This window comes from Alligator mississippiensis, chromosome 3 (assembly GCF_030867095.1).
Source record: "Alligator mississippiensis isolate rAllMis1 chromosome 3, rAllMis1, whole genome shotgun sequence".
NCBI lineage: Eukaryota > Metazoa > Chordata > Crocodylia > Alligatoridae > Alligator > Alligator mississippiensis.
The window spans coordinates 227065276-227080510 of NC_081826.1; the positions used below are offsets into that span (position 1 = coordinate 227065276).

Consider the following 15235-nt stretch of genomic DNA (forward strand, 5'->3'; position numbering starts at 1 on the left):
TTGCTGCAGGGGTATCAAGCTGACTAGAATCAGGCCCACAGACCAGCCCTCTATGCTAGAGCCATCACATACCCTGGACTGGTCCTGTTTGCTCACCAGCTTCCCGTGTATACTGCACACAGCTAGCAGAAGACTGGGGCCGACACATACTGAATGTAGGACACGTCCTAGAGCAACAGGCAGCACCATGGGTTGGCTGACAGGCTGAATCCAGCCCGTCAGCCATATCTTTGACACCCCTGCTCTACTGAGTCTGAAACAGTAGTCAGATGTTTACAGTATAAGTAAGTGGCAGCAGTTGGTTCTCCTGTCAGTAAGATCCCTCTCTCTGCACATGATTTCTGTCTGCATAACTAACTTAGAGCTAGGGATAGGGGAGGCAAATGTTTTTCTGTTTGCTGTAGCCTTGGATTGTTAGTGCTAGAATCATAATAGCAGCCAGGGGGTCACAGGCTTTTCAGAAGGTGATGAAGAAACTGCCTTGGACATAATCCTACAACGGCAGAAACAAGTTAAGAGTGCACATACAATTAATATATATGCAGAGTCTGGAGATTGTCTTCTCTGACTCCAGGCCCCAGTTTTGTGCCTCTTTTCTTTGAGAGCTATTAGACGAGAGCACCTAGAACATGGCAGAAACGTGAACAGGGCCCGGGAATCCTGATCCTGTGGTTTAACTTATAGCCATATTCCTGGCTGCAGGCCCAAATATGTAGAAATACTGTGTCCTCCTCCTTTGCTGATTAGATTTCATCTTCATTTTAATAGTGTTGCTGGTAAGTGTTTGACCCAAACAAAACGTGTAGGTTGCACAAGTTGGAGTTTCTTGCTTTGCAAACAGTACAAGACCTTGAAATGAACAGATTGCCCATCTATCTGTGTTATTTGTTTAAGAACCTTACATAGACTAGGCTGACTAATGCTTAAGATATTTAGAACAGCAAATATCTATCAAAGTAATGGATACCTAGCACTTATGAAGCTGTGAAGATTAAAACATCTGTTAATGTTTTTGTCTATTATCTCTATGCCACACCTTTGTGACGTAAGGTATTGGGAAAAACTGAGGTGGGGAGAATTTATATTTTGTCTGATACCACAGGAAGCAGTGTCAGAGTAAGGACTGAAATTAAGGTGTTCCTGGCATCCACTTCTGTGCTCAGATCATCAGCTCCTGAGTCTAATTACAGTGCATGAAGCTAAATCCTAGATGTACCTTTGATGTATCACTGTACACAGTCTAAACTTGTTGTAACACTGTTTAATTAATGAGTGGAGGAAAAATCAGTAATGCATTAGTTACACAGATATTTTGTGTCCCAATTAACTTTTATTCTTTGTCACAAATACCATGGTGTGCTAGTCACCAAACTACAGCTATGGCAAAGCATCCAATCATCCAAAGACCCAGAACCACTGTTTAGTCAGCAAATGGATGTCAGTCTCATCAGACTGTGGGAGTTTAAGGTCAGGATTATATTTGGATTCAGTTAATTTATGTCCATAGTTGCTGTCATTGTGCATGTCAGAGCAGCGGGATGAGTGTCAGTGTTAGGGGTGGGTACATGTAACCTATTATGTTGCTTTTCCAAAAGAGGTCTGTGGGTAAAGAGTTTGGAATCTTTCCCTTTTCTTACTGATCATTTTTGCTCTTTCACCTTTTCTTCCTGTGACAAAATTACAGTTTGAAAGGGGCATCAGAACAAATTAGCAATGCTGACAAAGAGAATACGTGTCAGATTTGTTGCCTATTAAACCATTGCCAGTAAGTAGATTTAATTGTAAATGGGAAACTTATTATTCCAAATAAGAGATTTTACTCCTTGACTGGCTTTCCAGTATATTGTTTTCACTATCAAGAGACTCTCCAGTACCGTCTTTTGCTGTGCTCTGTCTCTAAGGAGTTTTATTTCCCCTTCTTCACATTTCAAGAATGAAATCCATTCATGCATCCAGAATTTTAAATGTTCCTTGAAGCGTTAAGTTGTGTTGAAATGGCCTGTCTTGTCTCCTGCATATGATTATTGGAGACCTGTAGATGTTGGTGCAAATAATAAATGAAGGATTGCAGCGTTTTTGTGTTGCAGAATGATTACAAGAGATTGCTAATCAGTAAATGAGGGTAGGCACCTGCTAACAAATAGCATATTTTGATATTTGGTCCATACCAGTATGGGTCAATAAGTTTATAGTTGTCAACCTATTACAAGCACATGTGAAGGAGAAATGTGACCCCATACCAAGAGAAAGAAACTGCTAGTCAGATCATCTTCTTCCAAAGCAAGGACAGTTGGCAACCATAGTGTGTTAAATTGTGTCTGTGAAATGGATACAGTCCAGACAAGGGGGAAGATGTGGAAGGGTCTGTGCACCATTCCTTCCTAGGGTCATGACGTACATAGGGACTGCAAAGGCTCCACCATTTTAATGAATAGTGAAACCTTTCCCTGCAGGATGCCTGGCTAAGGCTCCTTCTCTTCTCTTACCTCATATTTCCCTAAAGTGGACAGTGTGTCCCTGCAGGTGCATAAAAAGAAACATTCTTCTGCCATCCTTACATGTAGAGATGCAGTTGTCCCTGAAGCAAAGCCTGCTGGAGTAAAGAGAAGGTCTTTGTGTTTTGTCCTACCCTGTATGTTTGCTGAAGGGCCAGGCACAAACTGGAAATATCTGTCTGTTGTTTTACTTGCAAAATAGGCACTTCACTTACCTATGGTGAGGCTTACTTAATGCACTGGAAATACTTGGAGATCCTCAGAGGAAAGGTTGCTGTGTAAATGCAAACTGTATAGCATTGTTTATATGTATGTATGTAAATGAGATGGTGATTTTGTTTATAAAGCACCCCTTTTCTGTCAATGTGCTTGTGGTTCTGTACAGTGGGGAGATTATAAAATACTACAACTTTAGCTGCAATTTAAAATATTTTTTTGTTAAACTAAACAAAAGGCACAAATTTAAATGTGTTAATTCTGTATGTGGGGGCATACGCTTTACATATAATTTACGTATCTCCTTTAACTTCATTACAGAGTGGTGATAATGTGCTACTGGTCTCTTCAAAACCTGTTGTCTTGCTCCTTTTTATTTTAGTGTCACTTTGTTTTTGCAGACAGTAGAGGAAATAGAAGGTGTACTAGGACGGGACCTTTATCCCAATTTCTCTGAAGAAAGATCTCGATGGGAAAAGGAACTGGCTGGTTTGAGGGAAGAGAATGAGAGCCTCACTGCCATGCTGTGCAGCAAAGAGGAGGAGCTGAACAGGACCAAGGCTACCATGAATGCTATCCGGGAAGAAAGGGACAGATTACGCAGAAGGGTAAGACTCCCCGTAACTGTCTGCCCAGTTTATAGAGGGTCCTTTCTGGGTACAGCGATCCGAACAGGTCCTATCCTATCTACATAGCTTTGTAATTGGAAAAACTTGGCAACCTTCTCTCTGGAATCTGTTTTGAAAGTCAAGGACTATGAATGGGTTGTAGTTAACCTTGTAATTAATTAAAGGTAACTACAAGGAGTCTCTAGATAAAGACCAGCCACTGTATACAAAAATCTAATGTCAAAGAACGAGTTAACTTCATGGACAGAAGAGCAGGTGTAACTTGTCTATAGTGAGATACATTTTTTGGTGGACAGCAAAAAGATATTTGCCTTTGAGAATTCAGTTTGTGATTAAGAGCAAGAAAAAAGCAGGATTCTGGTCACTAGGATATAATTTTCTGCAAATTGAACTTTACATTGTCCAAACTATGCCCTGTTTCCCTGTCTCCATTATCCAGCCCTCTGCTATGTTAGACAGCTCTTTTTCTTCATATAGATGCCAAACTAAGAACATTGGAAATTAAGTTATGGAAAAGATGAAAGCTTAAAAAGTATATGGTCAATCTCTGATATTTTTAAAAATGATTTACTGCCTTCCATTAAAATATACAAGTTAAGAATTTTGTACTGTGTTATGAAACATCTGCATATAAAATAGTACTTTTGCTTTTAAAGCATGGGACTGTTTTTCTTACCAGCTTTGTGCTGCACATGGGGGAGTATTTAGCAGGATATTTTGTAAATTATTGAAAATTATATTTCTTCTATAATATGAGTGTCAGTGATACAGTCTGCAGAGCCACATTATCAGGTGGGGACCCTATGCAGAAGTCCAGGACCCCACCCCTGCATGCCAGATCCAGCACCTGCAGTGCCTGCTCAGGATACTCTTGGTCCAGCCAGAGTGGGCACTGGATAAAGAATGTGGGGGGAGAGGAGAGACTCCTTAGGTTCCTTGCATGATGGATCGAGCAGCTGGTCTGGGTCTGCACCACACGTGATGCCCGCTCCAGCTGGTCCACCCCAGACCAGCCAAAATGGGTGTCGTGTGTGACTCATGTCCTGATCCAGCTGGAATGGGCATTGCATGCAGTGTAATTCCAGATCAGTGAAAGAGTGGGAGGTGCTCCCTGGGTCCCGCACAAGCTGGATCCGGCAGCTGCTCTGGCTTGTCTGGACTGCATCACACACTATCCAGTCCAGGACCCATACTCCTTGCAGTGGGTGCCATGTGCCATGCAGTCCCAGACTAGCTAGAGCAAGCACCATGGGTGGTAGATCCAGCATGCAGGTGACGGGGGAGCCTGTGGGCCCAGTCCAGCCTGCTGAACCAGTCCCACATTGTTCATCCAACCGGTGGACTGGTCTCACACAGCCAGATGAGTTTGACACCCCTGTCCTACAGAAGAGCAACCACTAGCTTGAATACTACATTTCTAAGAGGTCAGTGCTTTTCAAGAGTTAGATTGTATCTGTGCCCACCTGGCCTCAAATGCCCGCTCACACGTTGCCTTGGCACGGGCAGTAGAGAATGTCTGCTGTCTGGCTTCGTGGGTTCCCCATGATGGGCTTTGGTTGTCCCTCTGGTTTTCCCTGGCATGTCTTTGAATCTTAAATCAGTGTGGGGTTCAGCCTCGAAGTTCCTCTCAGGGATGACCACTCTGCTTGTGGGATGTTCGTGGGGTTCCACCTCCCCTACACCCCAACCTTACACCAGCCTCTGGCGGGACGCCTGGTCTTGGAATGGCCCCCTCTGGTACGGATGTTTCTTGTGCGGGCCGGGAGCGGTCCGAGGCCCTCGGGAGTGCGCGGCGGACTGTGGCCAGCAGCCCTGGCACACGGGTCGGGGAATGCAGGCCAGCGGACTAGAATTAGGCACGGACGCTTAGCGGTTGATTAAAGATTATTTTACTTACACCATAGATGGTTGCGGTGCAGGCAGGAAAACTTGCTTGAGTTGCAGTTACAGATAGGAAAGAAGAAAAGTGGACAAGAGTTCCTTCCATGCGAACCTCTAGCCCAATCCGGTTGAAGGCTCTAAACACGCAAGCCCATCGTGTCAACCGAAGAAAACAACTCGGAGAAGAGCTCTGGATCCACTCACACGAAGTTTGCTAGGCTCCGTGGAACTTGCGCGCAGGGAAGGGGTTCATCAAGGGATCATTCGGCGATGGGGAGAGGCCAGAGGTTGATCAGACCCCTATAGCCTTCTTAAGGTACGCGCTGGGTTCAATAGGCTCCGCAGCGCTTAGAGTGCTTCACAAAACGTGAAGCCCTCCTCCTCCAGATGGTTGTGGAGTCCTCCCTTGCAGGGTTCTCCTCGGAGTTCTCCAACTTGGGCGGAAACCACTCAAGCTTCTTATATGGCTAGCAAGCCAATCGCTAGCCGCCACGTGGGAATAATTTAGAACTGGCCAATAGTGGGACACAAATTTGCATGCGGGTGGCGGGAACTCCTTTGCACCGTGCATTTCTCTTTGCAACTAAGAAATGCACCCTGCAAAGAAAGCTCTGAGTGGTGGGAAATAATTTAGCAGTGCCGAAGCGCTCGCACACAAAATCACACCCTTGGGTTGTGACATTTCTCACACACGCCCTGCAGTATTGTCGCTCCTTATTGCCCTAGGCCATATCCCCCCTACTCCTTGGGGAAGGATGGTCAGTCACCTCAGGCCCTCAATCTGGAACCCCCTTGAGCAGGTCGGCTCTACTTCTGGAGCTGGCGGGGGGCGTGCCCCTGTCGGGCAGGGGTAAAGAAAATGAAGAAAAGAAGAAAAAAATATGGAAGAAAGCCCCAAAGGACCTTCCAGTCCAGCGTCCTACTGGCTGGCTCTCTAAGCCCTCCTGCCCATGCTTGGCAGTGCTCCTTCAACGCTGGTCCCTTGGGGTCCCCTTATCCTTGCTGCTCTCAGCCCGGCTCCCCAACCTGGTACCTGGGAGCAATCATGCAGGGAGACTCCCATTCCCTCGGGGTCAGCTTCAGCCTCTCCCTCCATGTCACTACACCCGTTGTGCCATGGTTCGGTGTCTCCAGCAGTTTTAGGGGCAAGTCGCCCCAAATGCTCCTCCCCTTTTGGGGCTCAATTTCAATACCCCAGGTGGGGAGATCCTTTGCAGCCTCTGCTGCCATTCGCCATCTGGGCAATCCCTGATCGCGCTGGCTCCGTCTTTTGCCAGCGCGGACAGCCTCCGCCTCCTCACTCGCTCTCTCCTCCCTGTTTCCAGCAGCCGCTTTTATCCTTGCCAGCTGGTGCGTCCTTGTGACGTCACCCGCCAGCCTTAATTGCGTAAAGGCGCGGCTTGTAAGCCGCACAAGCTTTTCCTTTCAGTGTTCCAGCATTGCTCCTTCTGCAGGTAAGTAAATGTTTTGCCTTTTTTCCTCCATTTTGGTGGTTTTTTCAGTGCTGCGCCCCACGGGCAGGGTTTCCTGGTCCCGCTTCTCATTATCCCCAGGACAGTATCCTTTGTTATTTCAACCCTGCAAATATCTAACCATAAGTTGTCTTGCATGGCAAATCTTTCTGTTCACTTGTATCATAATTAGTGTATTTTCTACTAAGACTGATTATACCTGTCATCTGTTGTGGTGCTTAAATACATTATTATGTACAAATGTATATAGGAACATGGAGTTTGTATTTGGCTTTTTTTTTTCTCTTGCACCATTTTTGTCTTCTATGAAGTGTAAGCAGTTCTCAGCCCTGAAATCTTCAGACTGGATATTTAATAATATTTTTTCTTTAGCTAGGGCTTTTGATGTGTCTTGAGATATAGACAAACTTAACTGAGTGCTTCATTAGCTTCTCAACATGATAATGTTCACTTTTTTTCTTTTAATTATACAAATTCACCTCAGGTAAGTATAATAACAGCTGGCACAGTGTAAACCTTATTTTTGATTCATTATATCAGTATATCTTTATGCCATGTCAGCTCTCAATTTTTTTTTTTTAAACTCCTTTCCTTGCCCATGAGCAGTCAGAAATTGAAATATCAAAAGAAGAAGCACTAGAATGATTTTTTTTTAACTTGTATTTAAGAAACCTGGGCAGTTGCACATTGGCTTCCATACCTGATAAAATAATAGACATTTATAAGACACCTAAATGATATAACAGGATCTAACTGGTGTAGTTCCTGCAAAGGAAAGCTGTTCCTTACAATTATAAATATTTGAACATATCAGTAAAATAAGGTAGAAATGTCTTCTCTCTCTTTTTTTTTTCCCAAGAAAATAAAGTAAATGTTTTCGGTGTCACTTTTATGTTTAATATCCACTGGTATATCAAAGGCCTGTGCCTTACTCCTGGTCTAAAAGGATCATATATAGGGGTCTGTCTTTATAAGGGAAATATTCCCACAGTTGCTACTACTGGGTCAACTCCAAAGAGTGGTTACATTGGTAGCACAGATCTGTCTGCTGTTTGTACTTTGAATACCATATCATATGGTCATATACTTGGAGCAGGTTTAATCAATTTGGCTCCAAGGCTGTGGCAGTAGGTAAAAAAATATATATATATCAGTGGGCAGGAGAATGGATAGCAAGGGAAAGGAAATAATATTGATGAGAACAGTAGCCAGGAAAGCAATAGTGAAAAAACTATGCCTAATCTACCTAACTGGGTATAGTCAAGAATTAGCAACTGAAATGTTTTGACACTCATATAAGGAGATTAGGCAAAAACATTGTTGATTTTGAATTGCTGGTGCAGGAAGTGAAACTGGGCATTATTAGGGTAACAGAAATGTGACGGACTAGCAGTTGAGGTTACAGCACTGGTATTGAAGGGTTTATGCTGTAAGGTGAAAAGACCACACTAAAGTAGAAGCTAGAGGAAGAGGTCACTACTGTATGTTCATTATGTGATAAACTGCAAAGAAATAAGACTGAATCTGTTTGGGGCCATACTTAATATACAGAACAATTAGTTTATTTCCCTTTGGAGCAATCTCTTTATTCTAGATGACCGTTATCAGTAACACTGTGTAATAGTTGCACTGAAAAGCATATTTGCATTTATAATGTGACCTGTGTCCATAGCTGCTACATAATAAATGCTTTCTTTGACTCTTTACATACCAACCCTGTACCCAGAGTCACTTTAGGTTATTTCCCTTGAGGGTGGAATGGGAGACCCTGCTAAAACTTAGGTTTTGTTCTACACAAATTAAATTGGGTAGAGAAAATAAGTTGGAGTTGACCAAATCAATAGGTCTGTTACTTTGGCCCAATGTTTATAATCAAGCAAAGTGCTCTCAATAGGTTTTCTGAGGCTTGTTAGAGAGTTAATTGAATTAGATATTTAATGCATTCAGTTAACAGATTGTGCTGCTTTGCAGAGCAGTAGCTAAGAAATGAGTTGCATACGGATTTTTGTTTCTCACAGGTCATTAGTAAATGAGATAATAATTTATTTCAGTAGGATGCCACTAATGTAGCTGCTAATTTCACTATGCAGAGTTCTACTTTTCTCTGTGTGATGTAGCCATTTTATAAGTGAATGCTTCTAAGTCTGGAGCCTTTACACACACACATGCTCATGCACACATGCCTCATTCTGATCTTATATCAAATGCCTGTGCCTGAATCTTGGTCTAAAAGAGTCATATATAGAGGTCTGTCTTTATATAAGAGAAAATATTCCCACAGCTGTTACTACTGGGTCAACTCCAAAGAGCACAGTTACATTGGTAACTGCTACAGTTACACTGATTGCACTGAGCTGGCTACTGCCTATGCTTTGAATGCCATGTCATATGGCCGTATACCTTGGAGCAAGTTTATCATAAAGTTAGAATTAAGGCAACTCCATAGTGGTACCTGGAAATTATTTTAGAATAACAAATTGCATTGGAATTGAGCCAAGGCTCTTTGCAAAAGGAGCCCCTAGTTTAACAGCAATGGGAACAACAGGGTTAAAACGTCCAAGGAGGAATCTTTCTATCTGCTTCTCTGGGTAGCCTGTTCTAATGCTTAACCACCCTCAGAATGAGAAAGTTCTTCCTATAAGAATACCCTTTAACTCTCCTAGGAAATATGAACTTTCATTTCTGCCCTGGAGAACTTTACAGTCTTTTCTCCTATGCCTGAAGAAGGGTGTTTCTGCCCAAAAGCTTGCAATTAAAGAATTTTTTTTGCAAAAATCTAGGTGGTCTAATAAAAGTTATCACCTCTACCACAAGTTGTGATTCCTATAATAATAGGAAGCTACATTTCCTTTGGTGCAATTTAAGACAATTGTTCCATTTTCTGTACCTGGTGGCCACAAAGAATAGTTGGTCAGCATCCTCTTAATAACCAGCATATAGGGATTTGAAGACTGTTATCAAATACCCTGTGGTGTCTCTAGTGGATGCTGTGAGTACCACACCACCCCCTTGGTCAGGGTCCCCCAGCTCACTTGCCACGACTTCTTGTTACCTGAAGAAAGGAGGGGTTCAGTGGTGTTCTTCCTGAGTGATCTGATGATGTGGGTACTCACAACAGTCTCGCAGTGTTCCTCGGGGCTTTGCCTCCCCTACATCCCTCCACTTGCCAGTCACTCTGGTGTTCTGCTCGTGGTTCTGCCATTCCCAGCAAGCCCCCCTTTTAAAGGGGTCCAGCGTCAGCTTCAGCGCTAGTCAGTTGCCTGTATGTTAAGGTGCCTGGAGCCTCAGACCCTGATCCCAGAGGGCTGAGCTCCCATTCTCTGGCTTCCTTCTCCCACCAAGGGAGAGGGACACTCCTGTGAGCTTTGAAATTTAGGTGGTTGGTGAAAGACCACCCCCAGCCTGAAGCAGGACGCTGCTTCCCCTGCTTTGAATGTGGGGGCAGAGCCTGCAATGCTGCTATTGCCAGCCTTCAGAGTGACCACTTGCTTGGCGAGCTCCCCGCTGGCTGTCTCCTCCTCTCCCCATGCCAGTTTCCAGCAAGGTTTTTGAATTTCCCATGGCAGCAGCACCAGCTGCCACAGTTAGCCAGGCACCACCCCACCTGGGAAACAGCTGTTTGAAGAGCTGGCATAATGCCAGCTCGCACAGCTGCGGCTGCATCTCCGACTCTGCTTCCGGAGGTAAGTTTACTGGGGCACAGGGGGGCCTGCTTGTTCACCCTGGGGATGCCACCAGCACCCTTAGCGCCTGTGGGGGCTTCTCACTACCACAGACCTCCTCCCTTAAGCTGCCTTGTGGCGTTTTGACATCTTGCTGGGCATCCCAAGTTGTCTGGTGTTTCCTCTCATGCGCTTGGTGTGCCTCCTCGGCTGGATCCTCTGAGGTGATATATCTAGAAAGTAAATATGCCACGAGGTTATCCTTGCTGGGGCGGTACAGTATCATGAACTTGAAGGGTTGAAGAGCGAGTGCCCAGTGGGTTATGCGGGTATTTTCTATTTGTGTTTTGGTTAACCACTGCAGTGGGGCATGATCCGTCACCACCAGGAACTCCTGGCCCATCAGATAATATTTAAAATACTCTACCACCCAGTGTATGGCTAGGCATTCCCTCTCTATTTTGGCATACCTGGTTTCTGCTTGGCTAAGTTTGTTGCTTGCAAAATGTGACCAGGCGCTCATCTTCCCCCCATCTTTGTAGTAAGACTGCCCTAGGGCACTGCCTAATGCATCGGTCTATAAGATAAAAGGGGCAGAGAAGTCAGGAGTATGTACTACCACATCGCAATACATAGCCTCCTTCAGCTCCATAAAGCTTTTTGTCATTTCGGACATCCATCTTAGCGTCCCTGATGCCTGTCCTCTGGGTGTATCTGTGAGGGGTGTGGTGAGCTCCGCAAAGTGTAGTATAAACCTGCAGTAGTAGTTGATGAGCCCCAAGAAGGACCGGAGTTGGTGACAGTTGCGTGGCTCTTGGAAATGGTGTATTGCCTCCAGTTTGTCCGCAAGGGGTCGGATAGTTCCCCAGCCTACACAAAACCCCAGTTACTTGGTCTCTTTACCCACCAGTTTACATTTTTTTGGATTAGCAGTCATCCTGACTGCTTTGAGCTCTCCCAGGACAGCCTTCAGGGCGTCAAGGTGTTGTGGCCAATCTGAGGTGAAGATGATTATGTTGTCAATGTATGCCGCCGTGTATGCTGATGTGGTGCCAGCAGGGAATCCATAAGCCTCTGGAAGGTGGCTGCAGTTCCATTTAGCCCGAAGGGCATTTGTACAAACTCAAATAGGCCCCAAGGTGTTCCAAAAGCTGTCTTGGCGCACTCAGCCAGTCTCATCAGAATTTGCCAGTACCCTTTGGCTAAGTTGATAGTGGATATATACCTCGCTTCCCCAATTTTTCTCGATGAGGTGGGCGATGTGGGGCATGGGGAAGGCGTTGAAGGTTGCTAGTGCGTTCAACTTTTGAAAGTCTATGCGCAGGCGGAGTGACCCGTCGGGTTTGGCCGCTGGGACAATTGGACTGTGCCAAGGACTTCAAGAAGGCTGGATAATTCCTTGCTTCCGCATCTTTTCTATCTCTTGCTGTACTTCCTGTTGTAATTGCTGAGGTATAGGCCTCCATCATTCCCTGACTAGTGCGTCCGATGGCGTTCTGATCTTGTGTTCTATTCCTTGTGCCCATCCCGGGGTTTCTTGGAATACTTCCAGGAAGGTTTCTATCATCCCCGTCAGTTTCCGCCATTGCTTGGCATTCAGATCTTCCCCCAGCTGAACTTGCACCCTCTGTGTTGTTCCATCCCCTAACTCAGGGTAGGGGGGTCCCAACTCCTCTCCTGCTTCTTCATGTTGCGCCATCCAGCCCTGTGGTGCCCTCCAGTCTTTGAGGAGGTTGACATGGTAGATTTGGCGCTCACAGCGGTGTCCAGTCTTGAGCACCTCATAATCTACCGGACCTACCTGACGGGTCACTTTAAATGGGCCTTGCCACATCAAGAGGTGCTTACTCGTCAAAGCTGGAAGCGATACTAATACCATGTCTCCAGGTTGGAATGTCCTGGGTTTTGTTCTTTGATTATACTGGGTCTCCTGCTGTTCTTGCGTGACTCAAAGATTCTGGCAAGTGATTCGCTGGGCCTTGTTTATGCAACCTTGTAGTTCCTGTCAAAATCTTTCTGCCATCATTCCTGATCCCACTGGCCTTTCCCATTCTTCTCGGACGATCTGTAATAGACCTGTGGGGCTGTGGCCATACACCAGCTGAAAGGGTGAAAACTGCATAGACTTTTGTGGTGCATCCCACAGGGCAAATAATAGTGGGGTTAATATTGTTTCCCATCTACGTGGGTCCTCTTGTGTGCAACACTTGAGCATCCTTTTGATGGTCCCATTAAGTCTCTCCACTAAACCGTTAGTCTGGGGGTGGTAAACAGACGTTTTCAGATGGGTGATGCCCAGGGTGCTACAAAGTGCCTTCATTACACCTGACATAAAATTTGTCCCCTGGTCAGTGAGTATTTCTCATGGGATTCCCACACAGACGATCCACTTTAGGAACTCTTCCACCACCCAGGTAGCCATAATGGACCTAAGCGGAACCACTTCCAGAAAACGTGTGATGTAATCCACCAGGACTAATATGTATTGGTACCGTCCGTGAGATTTTGGGAGGAGACCCACAATGTCCAGTGTTACGTGAGAGAACAGCGTCTCAATTATTGGCTTGGCATGGGTTGCAAAGGCGCCTTCTGAGGTCTCCATTCCTGGGCTCTCTGGCACTCTGGACATGCTGCACCCCACCTATCCACATCCTCTTGTAGATGGGGCCAAAAGAAATCGTGGACTAGTTTCACCCTGGTTTTGTTACACCCTAAATGGCCACCTAGTGGGGAGTTGTGTGCCAGTCTCCAAATTTACCTGCAAAATGGGGACAGGACCACTATCTGCCGCCTCTCTGCCATCCCCTCCTGAACCCTCTGGACCCAGTACAGCAGCGCCCCCATTACCTCAAAGTCAGGGTGGCTCCTGGATGTCCCCTCTCCTGGGTCCTTGGTTACTTGCCATTGCAGTTTGGGATCTTCTTGTTGTGCTCGACGAAACTGCGCCGCACTTGCTACCTGCTCCATGTCAGTGCAGTCCCAGATAGGTCCATCCTGCAGGGAGGCTGTTTCTCCTGCCCAGCCCTCACCTCTTCTTAATCGTTTTCTCTCCTCTTCAGTCACTCTTACACGTTCTAGTACCGTGTAAAATGGTTCCCACTTTCAGCCTAAGATCATTTCACAGGCCAACGCTGGAGCCAGGCCAACCCTCGGTTTTCCTCGGAACTCCATTACTCTCAGGAGGAGGTAGCAACTCCGGAAGCACATCTCGCCGCCCAAGATGCAGGTCATCACTAAAGGGCCGGCCTCCCTCACCCCCATTTTTGGGGCCAGATCTGCACGGAGTAGGGACTGTGACCATCCTGTGTCCGGGGTTGCTCGCACTGCCGATCCCCGATCCAAGCCATCACGACCAGGCATTCCCAGCCTCCTCCTGTGAGGTAGTACTAAAACTACAATCCATGTGCTCGCCTCGGTCGGCTTCCCTCGCTCTCTCTCTAGGTGGGGTGGATGTTGCCAATCCGCGACTTAGTTCGCTAAAACCCATTCTGCACTCCCTTGCAATATGGCCGGTACAACCACAATGGTAGCAGACTACACCCCTCGTCATCACCTTCTGAGGCCCTATCCTCTTTTCCTCTTCTTGAGTCATCCTCCCAGTTGGGGCACGGAGGCCTCGCCCCCAACTATGCTTGTTCTCTGAGCTGGCGAAAGCCTCTGTGAGGCAGAGGGCTTCTTCACTGCTCTGTGGTTGGTGTCTTCTCACCCATACCTGAGTGTCCTCCTCCGGGTCCCAAAGGAATTGTTCCAACAGGACCTGGTCTATGACCCCATCTCAGTCTAACCGACCCATGGGAAGCCATTTATTCAGCATGTCTCACAGGTACTATAGTAAGCTGCGAGGCCCCTTGACCTCCTTTGATTTCCGGGCTCGGAAGGCCTGCCTATGGCTTATGCCTATGCCTATGGTCCCCTAACTCTACTGCCACGACTTGTTGTTACCTGAAGAAAGGAGGGGTTCAGTGGTGTTCTTCCTGAGCAACCCGATGACGGGGGTACTCACAACAGTGCCACAGTGTTCCTCGGGGCTCCACCTCCCCTACACTCCGTCCACTCACCAACTGCTCTGGTGTTCTACTTGTGGTTCTGCCATTCCCAGCAAGCCCCCCTTTTAAAGAGTTCCGGCATCAGTTTCAGTGCCAGTCAGTTGCCTGTATGTTAAGGTGCCTGGAGCCTCAGACTCTGATCCCAGAGGGCTGAGCACCCATTCTCTGGTGTCCTTCTCCCACCAAGGTGTGCGGGCTGGGAGCGGTCCAAGGCCCTCGGGGGTTTTTTCTTGCGCGGCGGGCTGTGGCCAGCAGCCTGGACATGCCGGGTCAGGGAAGACAGGCGGCACGCTAGAATTAGGCATGGACGCTTAGTGGTTGATTTAAGATTATTTTACTTACACCGAAGATGGTCGTGGTGCAGGCAGGAAAACTTGCTTGAGTTGCGGTTACAAAACAAAACAAAAAACTTGAACCTGCAGAACATAAGGGTACGTCGCAATGGGGTTTCAGCGACAGGAGATGAACAAAAACCTCAAGAGTATGTCGCAATGGGGGTTTTGGCGACGGGAAGAAAAAAAACTGCAGGACTCGAACCCCGGGTAGAGCTCTGGATTCACTCACATGAAGTTTGCTAGGCTCCGTGGAACTTGCGCGCAGGGAAGGGTACATCGAGGGATCAGGCGGCAACAGGGAGAGGCGAGAGGCTGATCAGACCCCTATAGCCTTCTTGAGATACACACTGGGTCCGATATGCTCCGCAGCGCTTAGAGATCTTCACGAGACGTGAAGTTCTCCTCCTCCTGATAGTCGTGGAGTCCTCCAACTTGGGCGGAAACCACTCAAGCCTCTTATACGGCTAGCAAGCCAATCGCTAGCCGCCACGTAGGAATA

The 15235-nt window shown here is 46.6% G+C and overlaps 1 protein-coding gene across 3 annotated transcripts in view; it reads left to right on the forward strand.

The window, feature by feature from the left end:
* MCC (MCC regulator of WNT signaling pathway) overlaps positions 1-15235 on the forward strand; it is a 370732-nt gene that overhangs the window by 293828 nt on the left and 61669 nt on the right. For all 3 annotated transcript variants that reach the window (XM_014600959.3, XM_059724934.1, XM_006272103.4), the window contains one exon: positions 3113-3319. In XM_014600959.3, the coding sequence (XP_014456445.1) occupies positions 3113-3319 (207 nt within the window). The remainder of the gene's footprint in view (positions 1-3112; positions 3320-15235) is intronic.